General features: G+C 31.6%; 2 protein-coding genes across 2 annotated transcripts; both read left to right on the forward strand.

Annotated features, from left to right (window-relative positions):
- The first annotated feature begins 355 nt into the window (after positions 1–355).
- LOC121114830 (uncharacterized) lies at positions 356–1,297 on the forward strand. Its single transcript, XM_040708910.2, has 3 exons — positions 356–459; positions 517–754; positions 817–1,297. The coding sequence occupies exons 1-3, from the start codon at positions 442–444 to the stop codon at positions 1,014–1,016; spliced, it is 456 nt and encodes a 151-aa protein (XP_040564844.1). The 5' UTR covers positions 356–441; the 3' UTR covers positions 1,017–1,297.
- A 23,513-nt stretch (positions 1,298–24,810) lies between these two features.
- LOC121114831 (cuticle protein 8) lies at positions 24,811–25,497 on the forward strand. The gene is made up of 2 exons (XM_040708911.2): positions 24,811–24,917; positions 24,979–25,497. The coding sequence occupies exons 1-2, from the start codon at positions 24,909–24,911 to the stop codon at positions 25,336–25,338; spliced, it is 369 nt and encodes a 122-aa protein (XP_040564845.1). The 5' UTR covers positions 24,811–24,908; the 3' UTR covers positions 25,339–25,497.

Consider the following 25,497-nt stretch of genomic DNA (forward strand, 5'->3'; position numbering starts at 1 on the left):
AGTCTTTCATGTCAAAATATGGCACTGAATCGTAGCTATACCCTAAAAACTTGATTTTTGTAAAAAAGGCTTTAAAGGCCAAAACTATATTATTTGAAAGTTTGTAAGGGTCATATTCGTGTTTTATGGCTTAAATAATAATAATAAATGGGGGTTTCAGACCTTCATTTTGTTGCATAGTGTAATAGGCAACGACCTCAAAGAACCCATATCGTTCGGCCTCTGTAGTAATTATGACAACTGTCCCTACCTACACTATAGAAGAATATAAAAGTAGAGACTATATAAACGATAATCAAATATTATATGAATGTATTAGAAGCATAAAATGCATATCGTACAGGTAGACGCAAAGGCGGACTTGACGAAGCGCTCATGGTATTCCTATGAGTATATAAATTTGTGAATACTTTAACCATTCAGAATAGTATAAAAAGTTGGATGTACCAAAACATGAAGGTAACAATTTTGTTGGTATAAATAAATTTATTCAACAGTATTTCATATAATTAATAGAAATATTTAATTGCCATTTGCCTCGTTGGATTAACATTTGCTGCACCAAGGGCAGATCGACCTTCTCATTCACCTGACAAACTTGGATCTATTTATGAAGAAACTTCACTAAAGGGAGGAGATTTAGATGATGACCTTCCTCCTCAACCTTACTCCTTCCAATATGGAGTATCCGATCAATATACTGGTACAAACTATAAGGCAGTAGAGACTCAAGATGATAAGGGAACTGTTTTGGGTTTGTATATTCAAATTATTTGACATACTATGTAAATGGTACAAATATCTTATATATTATAGGGTCCTATGTTGTGAATCTTCCTGACGGTCGAACACAAACGGTTACTTATCATGCAGACTCCTATGGTGGGTTTGTTGCTGATGTTAAATATAAAGGAGAGGCACAGTTCCCTCCAGAGCCAGCTGAGGGCTATGGTAATACCTACAAGTTAAGGAAGACGCAGCAATCATCATACTCCAATCCTGAACAATCGAACTAGAAGGATTGCACACTATATGGTGCAAGGAATTTTTAAATACATTAATAATGGAAAGTGAAAATGTCCATATGTTAATGCTATATATACTACGATTATAAGAATGAAAAAATCATTTTAATTACCTTGTTTTGGTTATAACTTAGATCTCATCCTTTTGATATTTGATTATATTGTATGTATGTATATTCAACATTCTACAGTTTGTACTCACTCCACATACAGTTTACATATTATATTCTATGTCAAAAGATTAATAAATACATTTCTTTAGGCCTCTTTTATATATTTAATATTTATCTATGGTATAGAAGAAAAACTAACGAAGGTTATTTCTTCCTAATAGAATTGACACACCCTTTATAATAAAAATTGTATGTTTCCTTACTATGAAGAAATGTATTTATCTCCTTCGCAAATGTATATCTCTTAATTTAACTATCCTTGAAATCCAGAAGTATATGTTTATGTACTCGTATATAATATACAAAGAACAAAGATAATGAAGAGTAGAAGTAACCTTCAGAAAATTATAATTATAAGAGTCATTTTTTGAAATTCGGGAAAAATGTTTTAATGCATGCTTGAGTTTGTTAGATTATATGTATAGGCTTAATACCGATATCTATATTTTTACCGAGAGATTCTAACTAGATTTATATAAAGGCAAAGCCAGGCAGCGTACCAATTTTTTTTTTTTTTGGTTCCGTACTGTACCAAATTATTTATAATAAATCAAAGATATTCTAGTAATAAATATTCTAAAAGATCTCAAATAACAAGATTTCAGAGTCAAAGCTGGCCGATAGAGCTCTGGCTGGACGTATAAAAAGGCATGTCTACACCGTTTTCTATATATCCATGATTCCTAACTATATTTCCCGATGGGAATTGGAGTATAAAAAAGGGCCCATTTGCACAACAACTGTAACTAATTAAGTCAAATTTGATTAGACAAATAATAGGAAAAAGATTGGAAATAAGTGCCCGCCTGCACCAACACAGATTGAAAAGTGTGAAAGTTCATTAACATATTGAAGCCCTTGATTAAATTTTTCTACGTTGCTATTGAGATCTGTTAATATATTGAATACCTCAGTTAATATTTGACTTATTTTATCTTTTGTTTTTGCTAAGGATGCTCATGAGTTATGATCATTTAAAATCTAGATAATGCTCTATTAATACATTTTTTATTTATGAAGTACTTTTTAAATCAATATTCGTTGAAGAATGATGATTAATAAGAACAAGTTCAAAAATGGTGCGCTTGACAATTATTACGTATTGTAACCTCATTTTTAACTCCATTTTTTTAGACATACTTTTTTTTAATGTTATACTACAAAAACTAGCGTGTACTAGTCGCATCGATAGTACTTCTTTCTGATGTGAAGATATTTTTTCCTCTTTGTTTGTAAGTACTCTTCAATGTACTCCCCCAAGGTTCAGTCATTATCAAAGGAAATATAATGATCAACAAAAAAAAATGAGCTACAAGGTTTTCTTATCTAACAAAGGTACAGACTAGATTTGGATGAAGTCCGTCCCATTTTTTTTTCTGACGGTTAGGTATCCGTCCGTCTGTACCATTATTTGGTACCGTACCAGTACAGAATTTCTTCACAGTGTAGTGTCCACGCACTCATACCACTTGACCCCTTAATATAAATCGACTCTTTTATTTATTTGATTATGTGTACCTTATCTTATTTCACATATGCAATTTCAGTGTGTTAATCTCCACGAGGATGTTGCCTGTCCTCGTGTCTATTATATCTTTATATAGAATATATTACCCCTTTTGTTAAATCTCAATCCACCCCCATTCCTTCTTCCCAACGTTCTTATCTTCCTTGCCCCTGGCCTGGTGACGAGTTTAGTAAAGAACACCACCCACAGCTTTGGAGAGAGTCGGGTTCATGAATAAGATTGTATTGGAGTTTAACATGGGACTTAAAATCGGTCCCAACCCACGTCCATTCCCTATTATCGGTCTTTGAAAAAGACTCCAATTTTAGAGCGTCCTCTAGAGGGTATCCTTTTCACAAATACTAGAGTATAGTACATCAGCTTACAGATAGGGCATGGACACATCAAATAAGTATCTGCAAGATGGAGCAGATATACTAAGCTGTAGTTATAAACAGTGGTGCCGCCAAAAGTCTCTGAAGTACCCTAACCCATTTTTTATTCATATATACAGAGTTAGAAGAAACTCTGGAAATGTTTTTTTAGGAAACTAACTCATGGCTAGAGTCCTCCAAGTCGTCCTTCAGCAACTCCCGTATGATATTTGCAGGAACATCCAGCTCTCTCAATAGCCTCCTGGTTGACGTTGATGGGTTGGCTTCATTCAGAGCTAGGGCAGCCTCAATCTTAGCTGGTGTTCTTGGCCTCCTCCCATTTCTCTTTTATATCTGAAACTCGTGATCCTTTTCCTTAACCTTATACACAGTCTTAACGTTCACACTAAACATATTAGCGATATCCAACAGCTTATCTCCTGCCTTGATCCGCTCTGCCATTTTTGTGTGAAAAGCCTCCATTTTCAATCGTTTCGATAAAGGCTTGTAATTTTTGCTTACATCAAGCTAGAGAAAAAACATCAACGCAGAAAGATTTAAGATAAATTCAAAAAACTTCTGTAAAAATTTCCGTCTTACTCAAAATCAAGCGATGAGTCTATAAAGTGAGATCCACGGAATTTCCACCTACCCGGTATATATAAGGTTATATTGAAATATCATATAAGTAATAACAACTTGAAATCACGAATTCAAATAATATAAAACTTGGGTCATTCTATTCTAATTGAAGAATGGAGAATCATTACATTTTCTTCTCAACAAGGATGTTACCTCAGAGGAATCTTCCCTTTCTCGAGAAGTTGGGATTCGTTTGTAACATGTGTAGGTCCATAAATATCAAGGATGTGTGTTTGCATTAGAATTTATTTTTCTGTTTTTGTTTCTATTATTTTTAGATCGTTTTAGCCTGTAGAAAATGAATAAAAGTGGTATGAGGTCCTTGCATGACAGTCCAATAATTGAGAACAGCTCAAAGCTGTGAAGGAAGTGACAAACAGAGCTCTATGGAAAGTCAAGATCCAATACTATTTTTATTGATTAATTAATAATTATGAAATCTATAGAATACTTTCTGTATTCTACATAATACATTATATAGGCAACGTCAACTAGACAACATATACTAAACAGTACCTGCCTACAATTTATATCACTCTTCCATATCTCTTGTGCAATGGAATTAAATCTTGGTCATTTAAATTTCAATTGTATATTTTCAATCATTTATAAACAAGTGATGCCTGTGTTGTACTCAACTTCAACATATTAATGTTGGATTTATTTGAGCTGAATTATTCAAAGTGCTTACTTCATCGCAAAAATCTGAAGTTGATGAGGTAGCATATTCAGAAAATGAACCACCAATTCTGGTGATTTCGTAAGAAGATATGGAATATCCAGAACATACCCACAAGAATGAATTTCCAGAACATAAATAGCTCGACTTCGAAGATGAGGCAGTATGTCTTGAACATAAGCTGCTAGAATCGGAAGAGTATATCAAATTGTTAAAAAAGTCTTCAGACTCAATTCAAAAAATTTAGTGTCCATCTCGTAATTTTTAAAATATTAAATAATAAAATTTTATTATAACCTAATATTTATATCAGTGGAACAAAATATATCCTTGTACTTAAATGGTTTTTTTTTTTAATTACTTTATTATTAGTAATGATAAAAAGAAATATTTAACATTATACATTACGAAACCTATTTCATTTAATTACGCGAAATAGTTTATGAAATTAATGCATAATAAATTATCATAGAAACAATTTCTAATTCTTCAACTTATAATTCATATTTTATAAAAATTAATTTTTATTTATATGGTCTAATTCCGAGACATCCCTCTGAAATATTATTTCCAATGTATATTTATTTAAAATGTATTCAGTTTTTCTTTTTCGCTTCGTCGATCCTGTTGTGTTTTCAATTTCCAATTCACTTAAAATATATTATTTTACTAAGGGTCTCCGAGGTTTAAAAAATACTTATGTTTGTAATAGAAGTTATACGCTCATCACTACTCAAAATAACTCTATAAATAAGAATGTTGAATTTTTACGCATTAAGTCTGTAAATAAACAATTTGTTTCATTTTATTAAAATAAATAGTTTTATGATTAGATAACTAGAATAAATAGATTATTTAATATATATTGGGTTCTCAAGTAATAACTATTATTTGAACGTTTCTTTTAATCACAAGTCCTGGCTGTGTTAGAAGTCTTGAATAGAATGATTCCCAGTTCTTTTGGTTTTAGACAAAATTAAAAGTTACTAACAGTGTAGGAACACCTTTCCCCACATAAATTGTTCTTTTTAGTTAGAGTAAATCAATTATTTAAATAATAATTGAGATCTAAGAACCACAAGGCCAGAAATAAAAGGTCTACTCCCCCCCCCCCTTCCAATATGAAAATGATTTTTTCAGCTGTTAATTAATTACAAAAATACATTAGTTAAAGCATTCAAACAGCGTAAATATATTAATAAATGACTATGATAAATACTTGAATTTCAAACAATATTTTATTTTATCTATTTTTCCCACTATCTAAAATGATTCACTATTAAACGTAGTCAGTAATTCGTACTGAAGAATGACGACACAAGGTTAAACATTTTGAATATTCAATAATTAATTACAAAATTAAGCAAAGTGGGTTTCTGATAAATGATACCTATTCCAATCCAATTTTGTTTATAGCAAAACACTCAAAACTAAATTTTATGAAATAGGACATTTTATCATTTTCACAATATCAGAACCTTGATGTCTTGTCAGTTTTGTTTGCTTCCAGTCTTCAGTGTAAGTTCTTTTTTATACTGGCTCAGTTTCGTAGCAGGCACTTGAAACAAGGGACGTCGCTAGAAAATTCGGACCCACGAAATGATTTTAGATACAATCAGGGCTGCAGCTACCTTATACACAGAGTCCATACTGCCTCAAGTTTCAGCTGGGGTCCCGAACACTAATGTTGCTTAAGATAATGGTTTTCAAAGTGGGACCGTGATGGGAAGCTAGGAGGGGGGGGGAGGTGCAGGAATATTTAGAATCGATGATTGCTTTCAGTCCAAACATATAAAGTACACATATTTTGTATAAAGGAGGCCTCAGCAAAAAATGTATTAGTGTAGGGGGGCCTTGGCATAGTAAAGTTTCGGAAAACCTAGATTAATAAATATTATAATCATCCTATTATAGGGCCCCGGCAAGCTTAGTAACACACCTGGATCCATAATCTATCGCACCCCTTCCATCTTTTATTTACACCGTCTGGTACCTAAAAACACACTTTCCAGATCCATCAAAATCCATTAGCTATTAACAACTCAGATATAGCTGTATCATCCTAGCGAAGTAAAAAAATACATTGAAAAGCGCTGCAATTACAGAAAAAAACTCATAAAATTGAGTTATTATCTGATTAATGTTAATTTATATTTTGTATTTCTTTATATATTCTATATAGAAACAAAAGCCCAAGAACCGAGGCCGATAAGTAATATATCGTGATCTCGGTTCGACTTTGTCGGTTCAAGTTCTAGTGTTTCAAGAACTGGAACCGCTTAAACCTCTATACCGATAAGGGCACAGCCTTAAGAATAACTAATTAAACATCCCATCATTTACTTAGAGGATAAATAGCATTGGAGGTGAATGTCGAGGGGGTCTTGTAACCAATGCACAGACGGTATTGTGTCTGAAATTAACGTATAAACTTCCATTCATAACATTGCACAAGTGATTAGTGTCCAAATTTAAAAAGACAAAACAAAAACATGTAGTATATTTCTATAAATAGTAAGAAGGAAATGTTTTGAAAGATGTTGACGTTGAGTAAATAATGTATAATAATTAGTATCTACTTAGAAGTAACAACTATCAATTAGGAGTTAGAAAGTACACTGAAGAATCTTCATAATTCCTCAATAAAAATAGTATCGGATCTTAACTTTCCATGGAGCTCTGTTTGTCATTTACCACACTTCTTTGAGCTGTTCTCAACCATTGATTTGTCATGCAAGGACCTCATACCACTTTTATTTATGGATGAACCAATATATCGAAATTGCCAAGAATCGGCCTTTTTTGTTTTTGAAGTATCGGAATGAGCTCAATACTGCTGATTCCGTCGATACCTATGCTTAATTATTTATATGGATAATATAGCTTATTTGAGCTCATTTTTGGAGACAAATTATGGCTACAAATCAATAAAATAGCTGGACTAGACGAATTCTGTTAAGACAAATTCAAAAAAGAAAGGGGGGATATATATATAAAAATTTGGCGGTTAGTACAGGAAATTTGCTTGAAAGTAAAAATTTAGAAATAACCACATTTTTAGTGCCCCATATATTTAAATTGCATCATGAGTCGTTCAATTTAGTCCGTAACGGTAGGAGTTGGGTTGAGCGATTTATTTTGAAACCATTTAGTAGCATTTTCATGAATATTTCATTTTGGTATGTTTATTGAATAATATTCTGTATAACAGAACTGAAGTCGAGTCCATATTTTCTGTGTCAAATTTGAGTCTCAAGCGTCCGTCTCGGGCACATTCAAAAAGACGAAAGTCCGGACGCGAGCACTGTTGTATACTTATTTCAATTCCTAGGGCAAGCATATAAAATTCAGTTAACAATGATGCAACAAAAGGTTGCGTCATTGGAGCTTATGCTCCTCAAGGTGGTATTCGAATATTCCTTTTTTATTACTATTTATTAATTATTTCATCGCTATTTTCTCTTTTCTTCTTCTTCTCCTAGCTACATAATTAATCTGATGGAGATGCATTTGTAAAGTTGAAACTGATAATATAAGAACATAAATAAACGGTAAATATGTCATACGGAAAAATTTCATCGAGGCAAAATTACCAGCTTCAAAAATGAAAAATGTTTCGGCTAAATTTCCGTTCACATTATTTTTCATTTAGCTACTTATGATGGAACGATTAATAGGCATCGGAAATCGGAGTTTCTGGTGTTTATTCTGGAATGTTAAATTTACGATTCCAATTCATATTTATTATAATTTATTACTTATTAATTTTCTAAGTTATGAACAAAAAAATATTAAAAATATAAAAAATGACCATGTGAATTTGTTACTTAAGTCTCATAGTTTTATAAGTATTCTAATAAAATAATATAAGATAAAAATGGTCAAAAACTGAGAAGAAACAAATTAAACACAAGCTAAACGTGAACAAAAGTGTTCTAAAAACATGCAGTCGGTGTAAATTTAGTGGTTTTAGGGGAATATTTTTTTTTTTTTTTTTTTATAAAGGGATCTAGGAAAGCTAACCTTTGCAGAATTTTCCTTTAGAAAGTTTGCTTGGGGATTACTAGTAGCATACAAATCGGCTTCCTTTCTCTAATATAAATATTACATATTTACATTCAAAAAAGGAAGAAGATTAATTTTATCAATTATAATTCTTTGAAATTTAGAGCAAAATTGTATTTTTTGACATAGTTATTTAAAATATTAAAAAGTCGGCATCGGGATTTTTTTTTGGAATCGTCCCATCCCTAATAATTACTATTCCACATATATGGAATAGTAAAAAAAATACCCTGTAGTTGTTCTAAAAAAAAGAATGCTTTTTTAGGGTCGTAAATCCAATGAATTTTTCAAAATGTAAGTTTTGTTGTTGGTGGCAACCTGAACAGTGGTTTTTTCTGAAACTTTTTATTATTATTATTGAGGAGGGAACGTCTAAGTAAAATGAGTAACCATGGTTGTATGTGCTCATGAATGACAGAGAAAACCCCTTAGGATTTCTTAGGGAGCTATAATAGTAAGTCCCAGTTGAACTCAAAGCAGAATTGAGGATCGACAATGGATACCATTGCTACATACGGAATGGGATTGGCATTAATTTCTATCCTCCCATAGCTGCTTGTAGTTGGCCCAATAGAACTTCATAACAGCTAAACTATGTACTCTCCTCTAAAACATTCTCCAAATATTTAATGTTACCATGTTCATTTTTTTTCATGCTGAAAATGCCTTACAATTTATTTCCAAGTTCCTTGTACTATCATATCCCATCATAATTTTAAGAAATCCCAATTTTATATCTATTTGAGTAGGTGGTGATGTAGTAAGTGAAAACTAATTCCATAATTTTCATTATTTTTTTTTTCAAATTCAATACATAATCCTTAAATATTTTTTTCTTCTTCTTTAAAATATGTTGCAATTCATTTCAATAGTATTAATATATTGAATAGAAAATAAAATATAAGGATTTAATTTAAAAAAATGAAGAATCACATTGTATTTTTTCAAACAATGAAGGTAAAAGTATAATCCATTAATCTCTCTTTTTTTTTTTCTTAACTTCAAAGGCCTTCTATGTAGAAGAAGTAAAACATATGTATAAGTCAAAGAATAAAATTAATTCCAGTCGTAAAGAAAAAATCCTTATTAGTATTGAGAGAAAAATATCAACATATTATATATAAATTTATGATCGTATATTATACTAAATTTTTTGGAACAGCTAGAATAAAAAATACATATTTTTTAAATACTTTTTGGAATAATATTTTATATTTTCTTATGCAATGTGCATTTTTTGTCATTTAACACGGTGTTACCTCACTAACACAAACATATACAGCGTATTTAGTTTTCAGCCGCCGATATTGTTGCTTCTTTTCCCCCTTAATCACTGTTCTGAACGTTGATGGATTGCATTACAGTGAGTTCTTGTTAAACTCTGAACACTTCTCAATTATTGAATAATAATTCCCTAATTAGAAGAATTATCTGACAACCAACGGATTTTGGGGCATTTTTTTCCTTTTTTTAAAGAAAAAGTTAATGGTAACTACGTGTTAAATCGAAAATAAAGAAGCAGAGTCAGTAGCAACAGTTAAAAAATCGAGTTTGAGTTATGAATTAAAAAAAAAAGAAAGAAGACTGAATAATAGTTTAGATGAAAATTTTTCTAGAAAATTAGTTTTAATTTATGTGAGCAAATTAAGATATAAATTTACTGATCTTTTAATAAGTAGATATTTGTATAAAAGTACGAGGAGAAGGCGGGAGTTAGACACACGGTGAGTGAATTAAGACTCTTGTTAATATCAGTTGCTTGTTATACCGGGTGGTCCATTGAATTATAAAAACTTACTAATAATTAATTTAAATTGATTGATTGAAATTAATTCATATTTTGATATATTAAAGTATATATAATTATTTACGAAACAAAACAAATTTGAGCTCTGTAGCTTACGTTCAAGTCGAGAAAATTACCCATGAACGCGATTGATGAATTTCCATTTGCGTACTCCAAACAGTTGGGCGACGCCAGGACCACCAAATGTCCCTTCATCAAGTTCGAAACGTTGGAAAGAAAGAAGGGCTCTGTCAAACTGGACCCGGAGGAGTGAAAGAAAACAGCCCAGGACAATTCCCTCAAGTCCATAAGGGTTCATGCAAGAGATCTCGGGATTTCACACCAGACTATTCAGAGAGCTAACATAAAAGTGAGTGAAAAGAGCTTTGTGAGGGGGGGGCAATTTTGACATCAACAATGAAAGAAACCCATCTCATCCGTTGCAATACTCTTTTAAATAAGTGTTTGGATTTCTTTTGAACTCTTTTTGACACTATTAGTCCCCCTACAGCCCTGATGCCAAGTCCCTCGACTACAACTTTTTGGGTGCATATCGAGGGTAAGGCCTGCACTGTCCGTCATCCAAACAACGAGGCCCTCAAAGCAACTGTCAGGAAGCACTGGGACAATATGACAGAGGACTACATCCTCAGTCGGTACCAGGCCTTCCACCGACGCCCACTGGAAGCTATCATTGTCGCTAAGGGCGGCTACATTAATGATGAAGAGAGGTAAGAAAGAAATCTATGTGTATATTAATTTTGTTGAAATTCTATTGTTAATTGATAAATTATGTCTGGTTGAAGTTTAAAATTCAATAACTCGGTATGATGCGGGAGGTGGATAAAAGGAATTACGGCTATAGAGAGAGCCTTGTAGATTTAAAATAGCATAATATTGTAAGGATATTTAAATTGGAATAATAGGTTGATGAAAAATTAATTTCATATTATAAACCTTTATAACTAAGTATATCTTATTCATTATTGGTCACATCGGATCATACGATATAGATGTTGTGAAGGTGTTAGTGTATACAACAAACCTTTTTTTTTTTACAGTATTGCGCTTGACCGGTTCAATAGTGAATTATCGTGCGTCGAGTATGGAGGTTTCTAAATAAGAAATTCGCTATATTTTACATTTTTACATTGAAAGGGAAAAATGCCTCAAAAGCAATCAAGAAAATTTACCATATGTAGGGGGCCGATACTCTTCTGGTTCGTCTTGCACAACAGTGGTTCGAGCGATTTAGTTCTGGAGAAGTAGAAGTGAATAATGTACATCGCATTGACAGGCCTGTCGTCAAAAATGTCGATAAAATCATGGAAAATATCAAGGTAGTAACATTGCCTAGGAGCTGAACATTGATCATAAAATCGCTTTGAACCTTTTGCAGAAGGCTGGATAAAAAAGAAACTCGAATAAGAGAAGTCTGGTTTCATTAAGGCAACGACAGGCCGCACACCTCTTGGATGACGCACCAGAAGCTCCAGGGGATCGGATGGAAGTTTTTATGCATCCAACCTCTAGTTCGGACCTGGCACTAAGTGATTATCACCTGTTCTTGCCTATAGCCAACGCCCTTGGGGTACAAATTTGGCCTCAATAGAAGCCTGGGAAAATTAGTTGTCCGAGTTTTTGGCACTAGGGACAAGGGCTTCTACGAGAAGGGCATTATGAAGTTTTATTCTTGTTGGCAACATCTTATTGAACATACTTGCCTTAAATCGGATGATTGTTACACTTCTTATGAAGCATTGAAATAAACTTTTTCCCCAAGCTAATATATTGATTTTATTTTGCATTTTTAAAGATAGGCGATAATTATTCTTTTAGAGGGAGATGTTAAAACCCTATGAGTTATGACTTATTAAATAATGAACAAAAAAGAAGAAAAACGCATCAGCCGTTTTTTCTATTCTAATCGCTCAACTTAGTCTTATTCTTTACACAGATTCCTTTTATACAGATCATTAATATATTCATAGATCGTATAAATTCTCTCCCACATCCCTCTTTATTGTGCTACTTTGGCTATCAAATAGATTCTTAAATTATAAGCACTACCAGTATATTAATATGAAAAAACAAAAACGAAAAAGGACATGGTAAGTCTGACAATTTAATCAACAAGAATTATTTAAAGAATAATGTTAACCATTTTGAAAAGTGAAAAAACTGTTTAGGCCACCAAATACAAATAATCTTACATCCTAAAAAATGTTTAGGATTGACAAGTCTACTAATACAACTTGCTGTTAATCCTAAATGTATAAAGAATAAAAATTACGAGGAAAATTGAACTAGTTGAAACTGACCCCTTTATACTAAGCTTTACAATGTCTCAAACTTTTCCTTATTGAGTAAGGCTTCCATTTTGAGAACATTAATAAAGACATTAGTGAAAGAAGGATTAATTCAAATGATATCATTCAAAACAAAAATAACTAAAACTGACTGATTATAAAATAATGTTCCTCCAAAAAATTACAAGTACACCTCAAAATCAGTTTTTATCCACTATTTATAAGAGAAGTCCATCAAAGTTATAGATTTTTTTCATCAATACTTTGCATTATACTCTACAATTGCAATAATAAACTTTTTAGCCGTAGCTTTTTTGATGGGCGTAGAAAAGGGCATGTTGCAACAGTGTCGGATCTTTCCTTCGCACAAAGGATTACGTATTTTGAAGTTTTCATGGGTTTTAATGATTTTTAGATGTTTTAAAACCAGAAAATTACCATAATGTGCAAAGGTTACTAAAAAATATATCATTACTGAGTGAAGGAAACTTATTTACATTTTTGAAATAATCTTGGTGGATTGCAGTGGTGTTCACAAAAACCCAATATATGTATACATGTTTAACCTAACTTAGGGGTAAAAGCGATTTTTACCCATGTTTACTCAATACTCATACTAAAACCATTCTTTTATGATTTATTATTGGTTTTAGAAGAACTGAAAGTGAGCATCAATTTATTTATTGAAGAATGTCATCAAAAGGAAGATTCAGATTCATGAAATGGAGAAATTTAAAGAAGTAACTGATGGTAAAGGAAGTAAGAAGCAAAAATATAGATATTGTAGTAAAAATGTTAGTCCCAAAGTTGGATAATTACGAGAACATCTGAAGAAATGCACAAAGTATGGTATGCAATAAAAACACAGAGCTTGGGTAATGCAGAGAATAGTCAAACAAATTTCCCTTCCAAAGAAAAGCCAAGTATATCAGAACCCAATACCTTAATGCAATCTTCAGAGCAAACATCAGCCAATCAAAACTATATCATAGTTCAATCAGTTGCCAAATACATCTATTAAACTACAAATAAAGAAAAGAAACACTTAGATCTTCATTTGCTAAAGGGTTTCATGCCTGTAATATTATATTCAGTATTCCAGACAATCAGCATATTTAAAAGCTTATTCAAATGTTAAGACTGTTTTATGAACCACCCTCACGGCAAGCTATTTCTGGTCATTTGTTGATAAACTTAGTTTGCTATGGGCCTAAAAAAGAAATGAATCATGACTTATAAAGAAGGATGGATCATTACAGATGAAAGTAATGCAATTTAGTCACTAAATTTCCATTATATCCTAAGTGTTAAAAAGTGTTTGGGAGAGTCTGTAGTATTATGGATGGAACTAAAAGAAGCTGAAGCCCTGAAGAGCAGGCTTTGGATTGGCTAAAAGAAGTGAACAAGGATTGTGTACCCTCATTTAAGGTTTTTTGTATAGAATGTCATCTTTTTTACCCAAGATTCATGAGCATACCTAGTGTTATTGACACATAATCTCCATTTAAATAGTTGAAGATGATGAAAAATAAGTACGAAAAAACAAAAACAAATATAATGTCTTCAGAATTTAATGAACTAATGATAAAAATAAGAACTATGCCAGACAGTTCAATTCGTATTGAAATAATTTACTATGTACATTTGGAAATGTACATAGTAAATTAAGAAATAGACTTGGGATCGAGAAAACAGAAAAATTAGTTAGATGCGATTGATTGTTAAAAGGGAAGGCAGAAGATTGGTAGAATATTTGTCTATGAACGTATATAAAAATATTGTTTTTGAATATTATTAAAATTTGTTCACTATTTATGTTTTTATTTGGAAAAATATTTTATAATTTGGAAATAAGAAAATAATATATTTGTTATGACGGACTGGAACAACTGCTTTGGATTTTTAATTCATAGCTAAATACGTTTGAGATAATTTTTTTCTAGAACTGTATCTCAAATTATTTATTTTGCAAAAGCAAATTGGCGTTGTGAGCTTCAAATCAATACAATACATAGGTGATCAACTCAAGGAGATAGATATAATGCAGGTGGTGGGGTAAAAGTAAAATCGTGAACTTAGTTGTGTTGTTTGGTCCTTATTTAGGACCGAGGACCGCGGCGTAGTACAGTCCAAGGTGACTATATATAAAGGTGAGGCAACAAATATATTCTAAGGCATTCTGGTTAACGTTGGCTGACTCAGCTGACGTAATGACGTCACTGTTGTGGTAGTTCAGATAATTTCATAGAAGTTAAGTAGGCTAATTTGGATATGTTTAGCAAAAATAGCATCATCTCGAGGTTCAATGCGTGGTTTGCCATGGCCTGCTGTCCCAATCCATGGGATGCCCAGTATTTTGCATTTTCTCAGAAAAATTTGATGCTCCAGGGTCTTTGGATCTCAGTCTGCAGAAGAAAAGACCGACTTAATAATTAGAAAGCCAAGACTTGTGATATACATTTTACATCCAATGATTTTGAGCAGAATCTCCAGGCTGAGCTTCTTTACTTAAAGGCCAGGAAGAAATTAAAAAGTAGTGCAGTCCCCTCACTCCATTGCTTCTCCCAGTTCAGATGAACCCAAATACTCCAGAGATATTCGTATGGAAACTGAGGAAAGGAAAGAGCTTGTCTGGAATTTCAATAACTCACATGAGGGGATCGTAAGGCCTCCCTTAGAAACCAATTTAATCCAAAGGCTAGAAGCTTTTTCAAAAAATCCCAAGTCACATGTCCTTTTCCCTAGATCCCTAGTCTTTCAATTTTTTGCTAAAAATCCTGCAATATAATCCAGACCATGATCTGAACAATCCTTGGAAACTTGAGATGGTTCTTTTGTATCTGCTGTAATTACTTTTTCGGCTTCAAGAGCTTCAAGAAGTCCAGAATCTTCTAAAGTTTCCTATGATTCAATTACATCCTCATCATGCTCATTTTCTTGCATATTTGACCTAAAGAAGTGACTGGTTATTAATTTTCTAAATATTTTACCATCCTCTTCATCATTTAACTCCTCTTTTACAGCTGGATTTCTTAAGACAAGTTCATGATTTCCTTTTTTTTTTAATCCTACCATTATATAATAAAACAAATTATATAACTCGTTAAAGATATAATATGTTCGTATTATATTACATTATAATGAAAACATGAATAGTTTTTGCAAGATATGTACAATGCTCTTAATACATATTTAATATATCTTATTTGGCTTAATAAATCATATATATTTTTAGGAAAAGTTCCAAGGACCAACAGTTAAGGATCAGTCCCAAGGATTGATAGGCATAAGGACCAGTCTTAGGACTGAACTCGACCGAATAAATGAGTAATAAAACAACTATAGTCCTTGGACCTATTATGTCATACGTATCATATCTGACACAGGAGTGTTAAAATCCTTGATTTGAGCAGCTTGACAAATTTTTTGACTTTGAAAAATAAATGATATTTATTCTATTAAATGAGATGACATCCACCGAGAAAGGCACAAGAACCTTTTCTAAAGTGATGAAATCCCTGAACATTATTGATATGGCATTGTCATAAACAGATATGAATTCAATGGAACTATGAGTGGACTCAGATCCATATATCTACATGTTCTGTGAAAAAGATCCATCCAAACCATCCGTATTGTCTTAGAAGATTTTATTTTTTGGACAGCTGTCTTTTGAAAGTTTTTTAATTCCTCCTTCACCCCATGAGTGTACGAGATTTTGTGGGTCTTTCATAGAATAAATTATTTGACGAATAATTTTTAGTAAATACCATTATCCTGAATGTTAGTTCTGAAGGTAAATGGGCCATAGAAGGAAGACCACCACTTTAGTTAGGAGAAGTTGCGGAATATTAAGTATTTATAAACTGTACTGCACACATAATTAATTATTGTATGAATGGAATAATGCGAATGACTTAGCAAAATAATAAAATTAAAAGGTAATTTTAAAATCTTATTGAAGTTCTAAGAAGTTAAATAATATGCTATGGAAATAAAGATTGGAAGAAAAAAATCCAATCGAAGCAGCATTGAAACTTATTGTAAATAAAGCATGGTTTTATTTAACCAATTTATTTCGTTCAACCCAAGGTTAATAGAAATACAAGGTTATAACATAACGCATGTACGACTGATGTCTGACTTCCACCACGCTTTTAATATTGACTTTATAGTTGCGTGTTTTGTCAAAAACTGTTTTTCTTGCCCAGCAGTAATTACGATCCATTAAATTGAAAATTCTAGTAATAGTGATGTCATAAACTATGAGTGGTTGCATATTTTGTCAAAATCTGCCTGTCTTGCACAGCAGTCGGTACAATACATCAGATTGAAAATTCTAGCATGCCCAATTACATAATGGTCTAACCATGTAATTCTATTAACCTTGGTTCAACCTACATTCAGCGTGGTCCTAAAAATGAGAGTATCAATAAAAAATTAAATTACTCATAGAGTATAGTTTGTATTCGAATATAATTATTAGTTTTCAAAGGTTTAATATTGTCCTATGTACAATTAACAAATATATTATTACATGTGCTTGCTCTTGTTTTTAACAACTTGGCGGATACGCCTATTCACCAACTTTCAGATAGTACGCACACTGTCTTTCGAAATTTCTGACCACTCGACCTCCACGTCGGCCATCAAGGAGTCATTTACTTATCATTAATACTGCATTGTCCTTTGCCTCGACCATAGGTCATATTACAAAGTCAAAGGGATTATGATCACATGAAGAAGGAGGCCAAAATCAAACCACTATTAAAAGAATACAACAGTTAATAGAATCTTCAAAAGACGCTTAACTGGCTTGAACTGTTCCTAGATTAGAAATAAAAGTAGATGCGTTTCCAAGACGGATTAATACTTCATCGATGTATGGATTTTGCCCAGCAATCTTTTTTTGGACTATACTCAGAAATTTGTTAAGTTCATCATAGATTTTTGCCAATTATATTAGAAATAGTTTGCTAATTTTTTAAAGTCAGTAAGGGATGAATAAGCATCAAATGCATTGCCATTTTTTTATATTTATGTTTTTAATAACTATTACAGTTCCTGTATTAATACAAGGTCCCCCAATAACAAAACCGTAACCGTTTGAAAGTGTAACCTTTAAATACATTAAAACAATGTCAGACATATTAAGGCATGTTTTGTTAAAATTTGACGTGTCTAAGTCAATCCAACTCGGAGTAAGTGAACCAAAAACAAAAAAGTGTTTATTGAACAATAATTTTGCAGAGAAAAACGCTGAGTACTATTTGGACGGGTTACAAAGATGGGAGCATCGCTGGGAGAAGTGTGTGGAGTTACGATCTATTTTGAAAAATAAAAATTCAGAAAAAAATATCTTGTATCTTTGTTAGGTCGGAAACTTTTCAGACCACCCTCGTAGTCCTAACAACCAGGGCATGAATTTAGTTTATATTCCTATATGTTGAACTAAAATATTCCCCTATCAATACCCTAAACTCTATCCCAAGAAGATAGGAAAGGTAAACTTTGTAAATGCATAGTGAGAGTATTAAATTGAAATATCCTATGAAGAAGCGGTATGTCAATGTAAATAACCTTGTGAATTACCAAGATATCAAATTATGAGTAAAGTAATAATTTATTCAAGGATACTGAGCATCGTTTCTTGCACAGCGGAGACTTCTAGCACAATGAACGTTCTTGTTGTCTTTGATTTTTGCCTCGTCACAAAGAAAAATATGTAAAGAAGTGTTACACTTCAACAACAAAATTAGAAGCTTATGCTGTAGAAGACAGTATACTCGATAACATTTATGTGTTTTATAAATATCTATCTTACTCTTTAAAAGAAAAATTACATCAATACATAGAAAAAAAATTTATTAATAAATATTATAACTAGAGTTGTATTCGAGTATTACTCGAACTCGAAAAATACTTCATATCAGTCAAGACAATTTTTTTTTTTGTAAATTACTCAAAGTCGTCCAAAATATTTTTTGAAAAACTCAATATAGTTTGAAATCGAACAACGGAACCTCAAAATAATCATATGAGTCTCGAGTAATCAAGTATTTAGTAATTATTTTCGATATCAAAGAATATCTAATTATTCCTGCTAAATACAAATTTATAAATAGTTATTCAAAATCAAGGATACTTTTTGACAACAAGTTTATAAATATTTTGTAAGTAATTATTCCTAACAAAGGATAGAAATGGCTCAATAACCTACAGATAATAACAATTATTGAGTTATAAGGTACACACTTACATTTTATGACTGAAAGTTTTAACGGAGCAAGCCAAGGGCCATGGAATATTTTGAAGTTATACACGTTATAACCTTCCTTTGATGTTATTTCCTAAAAGTATCTGGAACCTGATTTGAGAAACTCGACGTAAAATATGAATATCATTGCCTTACTCGAACTGGACCGAACTAGAGAATTTTAACTTAACAAACAAAATTTGATATTGAAATCAATTTCTCAAAAATTAAAGAAAAAAATAACCCCGCACATTTATCCTTGGCCTAGGCCCTATCACGCTCAAATCAACCCAACTAACACTTCATATACATAGATAATTTGTTTTTAGGACATTTCATTTACCGAATATTAACTTAAGTACTTACCAAAAAAAATTATACTTATATCGTTGCAGTTACAAATTTATCGTAACATTTCCCCTCCTTCAAAACAAGAAATGATTCAAGATGAAGAATCATTGTTTCAAATTCTAAAAAGAGTATGAAGTACATATATTGGACATAAAATGAAAATAATTCATAACATTTATAAAAAAAAAACATGCTCATAAATAATTACTTTTATTCGGTCCAGACAAGTCCACCTCTAAAACCGGTTTATCAGTCCTTGAGATCAGTCTTTAATGGGCGTCGGTCCTTTGGATGGTCAGTACTAGATCTATTTAAAGAATGAAGAAATAAAGTTTGATTGAGGTCATTAAGGAACGAACTTTATAAGTTTTAGAACTGAACTGCACCAGACCGAGACTGAACTAGTTGGAACTTCCGTTTTCAGTCCTAAATATAGATTGATACACGACTATACAGTATACATAAATATTCAAAATATAGATACAAATACACAGAAAACTTAATATGATATAATAAAAATATAGTAATAAAATCTTCTGAGCTATAGTATTTTTGAAGGTCAATGATGCTTCCTAAAAATACTTCAAAGTTCCATTACCAAGTTTTTGCCCTTATCGGTCTAGCAGTTCCGGTTCTGTAACAGGTAGAACCGAAATCGACTAAGTAGAACCCAGACTGAAATATATTGCTTATCTGTCTTGTTTCTTGTGCTTTTGTTCCTATATAGAATATATAAAGAAAATACAATGTATATTATTAAAAAAAAATAATTAACTTTAATCAGACAATAACTAAATTTTATGAGTTTTTTTTTTTTTTGTGCTATTGCAGGATTTTCTAATGATTTTTTTAAATTTTTACATTTAACCACAATACAGTTTTATCTGAGTTCCAATTAGCTAAGGGCTTCTTATGGATCTAGAAAAGTGGTTGTAGGCAAGGGTGAAGGGGTGCTTTAAATTATGGATCTAGGTCCGTTACTAAGCTAGTCCGGGCCCTATAATACTTCTTAATCCAGAGTTTTCCAAACTTTACTATGCCAAGGCCCTCCTACACTTATATATTTTTAGCTGAGTCCTCTTTATAAGAATCATGTGTACTATCTATCTGTAGATTGAAAGCAATCCTTAATTCTCCATCTTCCTGTACCCCCTAGCGTCCGAACAATATATCTTCCCACAGTCTTTGAACGGCTCGTAAAAGGAAATGTATTCTGCCAAAATCTGGAACTAAGCCATCAATTTCAGACCATTCAAGATCCCACATGCAGATCTTAGTAATTGTTTCATCCAGATTTCTGGTAGCTTTACAACTCTTTTATATCATTTGGCTACCCTAATGGGTTCGTCATTATAGTTTCTCCGTACTTTTGATATACATTTCCAAGGATTTTTGTTCCATTTTGTTGTGATCCCATTTTTTATGGGGTTTTATTTACAAATAATCAACATTATTATCATATTTTTTCCGATTGCAATGTCAATTTCATGACAGCATGCCTCGTAAAAGGAAGATGTAGGCAATCGAAGGAAGATACTTCTAAGTTGATCATCCATCTCAAAAGATGTTCGGATTCCAAATTCCAAGAGGCACGAAGGGAGAAGAATTCATCCGAGGAAAACTACCAGACCTCATAAGAGAGAAGAGTTGACTCCTTCATTGGGAATGACATACCGGGATCGAAACAATAAAGCGATCAATTGACGATGAATAGATAATTTTTATATTTCAACATGGGATCACTTAAAAAAATACAAATTCGAAGGAAAGTCCTTGGAGATGCATATTTTTTGAATAAATCTTTTTTTTAAATTATACATTAAACATTTTTCTATAATATGTCTTAAGCTATGACATTCCTCAACACTATGTATTATGAATAAGTTATAAGTTATGAAAAAAAGAGTGTCGTTTTTCATCATTTTTTAGCTTAAAAATGAAAATTTTTAGAGTTAAGAACCAGGATACAGAAACAATAACAACACATTTTTATCTTAAAAAAACACTTTTACTATTAATCTTGCTTTTAATTTGGGGATTGTGTTAAGGTTAAAACAGACTCTGAACGACAATATTCTCGTATTACTATAATCCCAAATACTTCATACTGAGATCAGTTTTCGATTTTGCGCTCAATGATAAATTTTTTGAATTGAATTCTTTTTTACAAAATGAGTATTTGCCTGTGTTGTAAATAATTAACTAATTGGGGAAAGTTGGAGGATGTCCCAACTACAAACTTCGATAGTTACATTAAAATAATAGATACCTTATTTTCTTATATTCAGCTGAGACAAAACCCGATCAACAGAGGCAATTTATTAGAATTCATAAGAAATTTTAAATTAGTGACTATTATTATAATACTGAAACATTTACATAAAGGAAGTCCCCGCATAACGAAGTTTTTAAGCACCACAGATTTCGCATAAATCGGTGTTCGAATTATTTTAACTCCCCGTATAGTTAAATTATAAGCAACTATACATTGAGGTAAACAAAAATTTTTAGAGATGTTGATAAGTTTGTTCATATAATGGAATTGTATAATTTTTCAAGAGGAGGGGGGTAGTCCCGTAAATACTTGATTTAATAACTAGCTAGACTTAAAATTAGTTGTTAAATTATTAAAGAACTTGCAATTAAAAAGGTTATCTTGTTTGGAATATATTATTTTAAATAATAATTTATGATGGATAAAATGGTTTTATTGTGCTAATCATACTTTTAAAAAGTAAAAAGTTGATTTTGAAAAATACTTTCTTCGATTTTACGGGTTTTAGTACGAAAAAAGTGACTGTACAACGTGGATTTTCTTGCTTCCAAAAACTGTGATAAGTATGTTGTTTTTATAGCCATTGGGCCATCCTAGAAGTTGTTGGTAAGCTACACATTCAAAAACACTACACTTAGGCTAGAATTTTGAGATACGAGCTTAATTCTGAGAAGAATATGCACTGACATTCGATCTTTTTTCTTTTCGAAGATGTACCGGTGCTCAGACTAAACTGGACTTAATGAAATAAATATGGACCTAACTACACTACCCACACTCCTCGACATAAAAATAAAGTATAATTATTTAATCCAGAGTCTCCAATCAAATCAATTTTCTAAGATTTATGATCCATTTTCCAATCAAATCATGTAGACAGCTTGGTAGGAAGTACATAATTAATTAAGTGTATATATTTTTAAGTAAGAATTTTTGTCATTGGAAACTCTTAACTTAAATACAAAAAAAGTAATAAGCTCCTACAAAAGCACCCCTCCTGGATTTTGATGAAGGGGTAGATACGGTGCATTGAATCATCTCTCCTCTCCCTGACAGCAAACTTGCTTTGGATAAGGCTCAAAGTTAAGTCTGTTTTGTTTCTCCTTTACAAGACCTTAATTTTTTTTTTTTTTGGATTATTCTATCAAAGAAGTGTTGTTGTTGGTTACTTTTTATCTGGGAGAGGGGGGTATTTATGTTAAGATAAATGTGTGGTTTATTTTTATTTATTTATTTTTTGAGAATAATTTTTTCAGAAACTTCTGTTTTACCATAAGTAACTACAAACACTTGTCTAAAATTTCATTAAGGTCTTCTATACAAAAGACATTCCGAAGTGAATTATTTTTACGCTATGTTTTTTTTTTTATTCATAGAACCTTAGGATTCTTAAATATATAATAAAGTAGAATGGGCACTCGATAGAGTGCAAAACCTCCATCTAAAATCAAATTGAGTAATGTATCTCATTTTTTTAAAAGTTATGATCGATTATGGATTTTTACGTTTTGTGTTACTTTGACCTCTCAAAATGTTGGTTACAGCTCCTTCAGGCAACCCCTTGCAGATGCCCCTGTTGACATAATCTTGAGGTGACGTTATTCAGGTCTACGTAGTTCTAAGTTGAACCTTAAAATAGACATGCTTTAGGCACTCCCCCTTAACCCCTCCGTGCCCAAGTGGTTTGTGAATGTCCCCTAAGATCCATTTTTAAATAATCAAATATAGCATTTAAAGCCACAAACTCATACAAAACCTCAAAACTAAATGCACTTTCCCACTGAAAAAATGACCCTTAATACTCTTCTTTTTATATACCTAGTGATTATAAATGAACTTGATATACCTTTTTTTAACATGCCTACCAATGCATATATTATGTAAAGGATAAAAAAAGGGAAATACAGGTACATAAAATCAAATTTCCTTTTACTTCCAGCCATTACTATAATAGTTGTATACATTAGACTGGTTCTTAAATTTGTTTTCTTAAAAATTTTGGGCTGTCTAAAAATGTTAATTTTTGTAAAAAATGAAGAAATATAAAATTAAAATAAAATAAAATAGTAAATTAATAATTAATTAGTCATTAATAAAGTACAAAGAAATTACGTGCTATACGCGTTAGAGCGATATTTTATTTATAATAAATAATTATTTTATGGGAAAATCATATAAAAGTCAATGGAAGATTTTTTATTCAGATTGTTTTTTATTATTATTTGCTCTTTTTCCATTGATTTTGTTCAGGTAAAAATGCTATTTAAGAAAAAAAAAATTAAGATATTTCAAAGACTATTTGCAACCTCGAAAGATTGGCCAATATGGCTCAAAGTGTATATTTCTTCCATTTTTACCTAAAGGAAGATTTTTTGACTAAATTACACCAAAATTCCGATTTCATTTAATTTTTAATAACCATATTATATGTATAATAACTAGAGTTGGATTTGAGTATTACTCGAACTCGAAAAATACACGATATATGTCAAGACAATTTTTTTTCTTTAAATTACTTGAACTTGTCCAAAATATCTTTTGAAAAACTCGACATAGTTTGAACTTGAACCATGGAAACTCGAAATATTTATGTGAGTCTCGAGTAATCAAGTATGTTGTTATTTATGTTCGATATCAAAGAATATCTCATTATTCCTGCAAAAAAAATTTATAAATAATCATTTAAAACAAAGGCGCCTAATTTACAAATAGATTTTTATGTAATTATTCCTAATATAGAATATTAGGATAGAAATGACGCCATAACCTACAAATTATTTACAATAGTTCTAAAAGTTATAACTAATTCCAAGGCTCTTACTGTTTATAACTGACAGTTTTAACTGCGCAGACCAAGGGCTACGGAATATTTTATTCTATAAATGTTATATGTTAATAACTTCTCTTATTTATGTTGCAAACTCAAAGTAAAACTCTACTTAAATCATCTATATCTCGAACTCAAGAATTTTAACTCGAATCCAACTCCAACCATTTTTACTACTTATAAGGAGATATAATTATTGTACCTATCTGATAAATGAATATATTTAATATAATTAAAAATGTTTTATTAAAGTAAGTATTTTGAAGGTCTAAGAAGTGAAACCTTCTTTAAATATATCAGGGTCGTTTATTTATGTATTTAGAGGGTTCATTGCACCAAATAATAAAAACTGTTGGTTAACGCATGGATCTTAACATTTCCTACTCTCATAGCAAATTGAGGGGCATATACTTAGGTATATATGTCTATTATCTACCAAGTACGTACCCGACTTATATATGTATATATTTCTTACTTTCTTATAATTATTTATAATTTTTTTTTTTTTGTTTGGCGTAAGGACGTCGAACATGAGAGCAGTCGAGCACAATAATTAGTAGAAATTTACCAAGAACTATAAAAACCCAAGTCGTACTCCGATTAGGTATCAGTTTATCATCGTCCTAGGTAATCGGAATCATGTATAAGGTATGTAAATAAATAGTTGACTATCCATCTGATTATATTTAATAATAATATGTCCTATCAGTTACTCATCGTTTTCGCTGTACTCTCTGTGGCAATCGCGGATAAACCCTATGCTCCAACATACAAAGAACCTGAACTTCCTCCTCAACCTTTTGCATACCAATATGGAGTGAAAGATGACTACACCGGTACCAACTTTGATAAAAATGAAGAACAAGATGCCTATGGAAACCTTAAGGGGAGCTACCGGGTCAATCTTCCTGATGGCCGTGTTCAAATTGTAAAGTATACCGTTGACGCAGTTGAAGGATTCATTGCTGATGTTCAATATGAAGGGGAAGCACAATATCCCCCTGAGCCCAAGGAAGGGTATGGAAACTCTGGGCCAGTTTATAAGTCCAAACCTACATATTCAGCATAAGTTGGAAAAAATATTAAATTTTGAGAAAGAGCTATTCATATTTATACTCTTTCATTTTTGATTGAGAAATGATTGCCTTGCCTTTCTTTGTTACTTCATTCAGTAGATATGTTTTATGTAATGTTATTAAATCATAATAAAGTCTAATATAAAAATTGA

The sequence above is a fragment of the Lepeophtheirus salmonis genome, chromosome 3 (assembly GCF_016086655.4).
Source record: "Lepeophtheirus salmonis chromosome 3, UVic_Lsal_1.4, whole genome shotgun sequence".
Classification (NCBI taxonomy): Eukaryota; Metazoa; Arthropoda; class Copepoda; order Siphonostomatoida; family Caligidae; genus Lepeophtheirus; species Lepeophtheirus salmonis.

Coding starts and splice junctions, on each gene's coding strand:
- LOC121114830 (XM_040708910.2), top strand. Junction 755..816: donor TGATAAGGGAACTGTTTTGG/GTTTGTATATTC, acceptor TATATATTATAG/GGTCCTATGTTGTGAATCTT.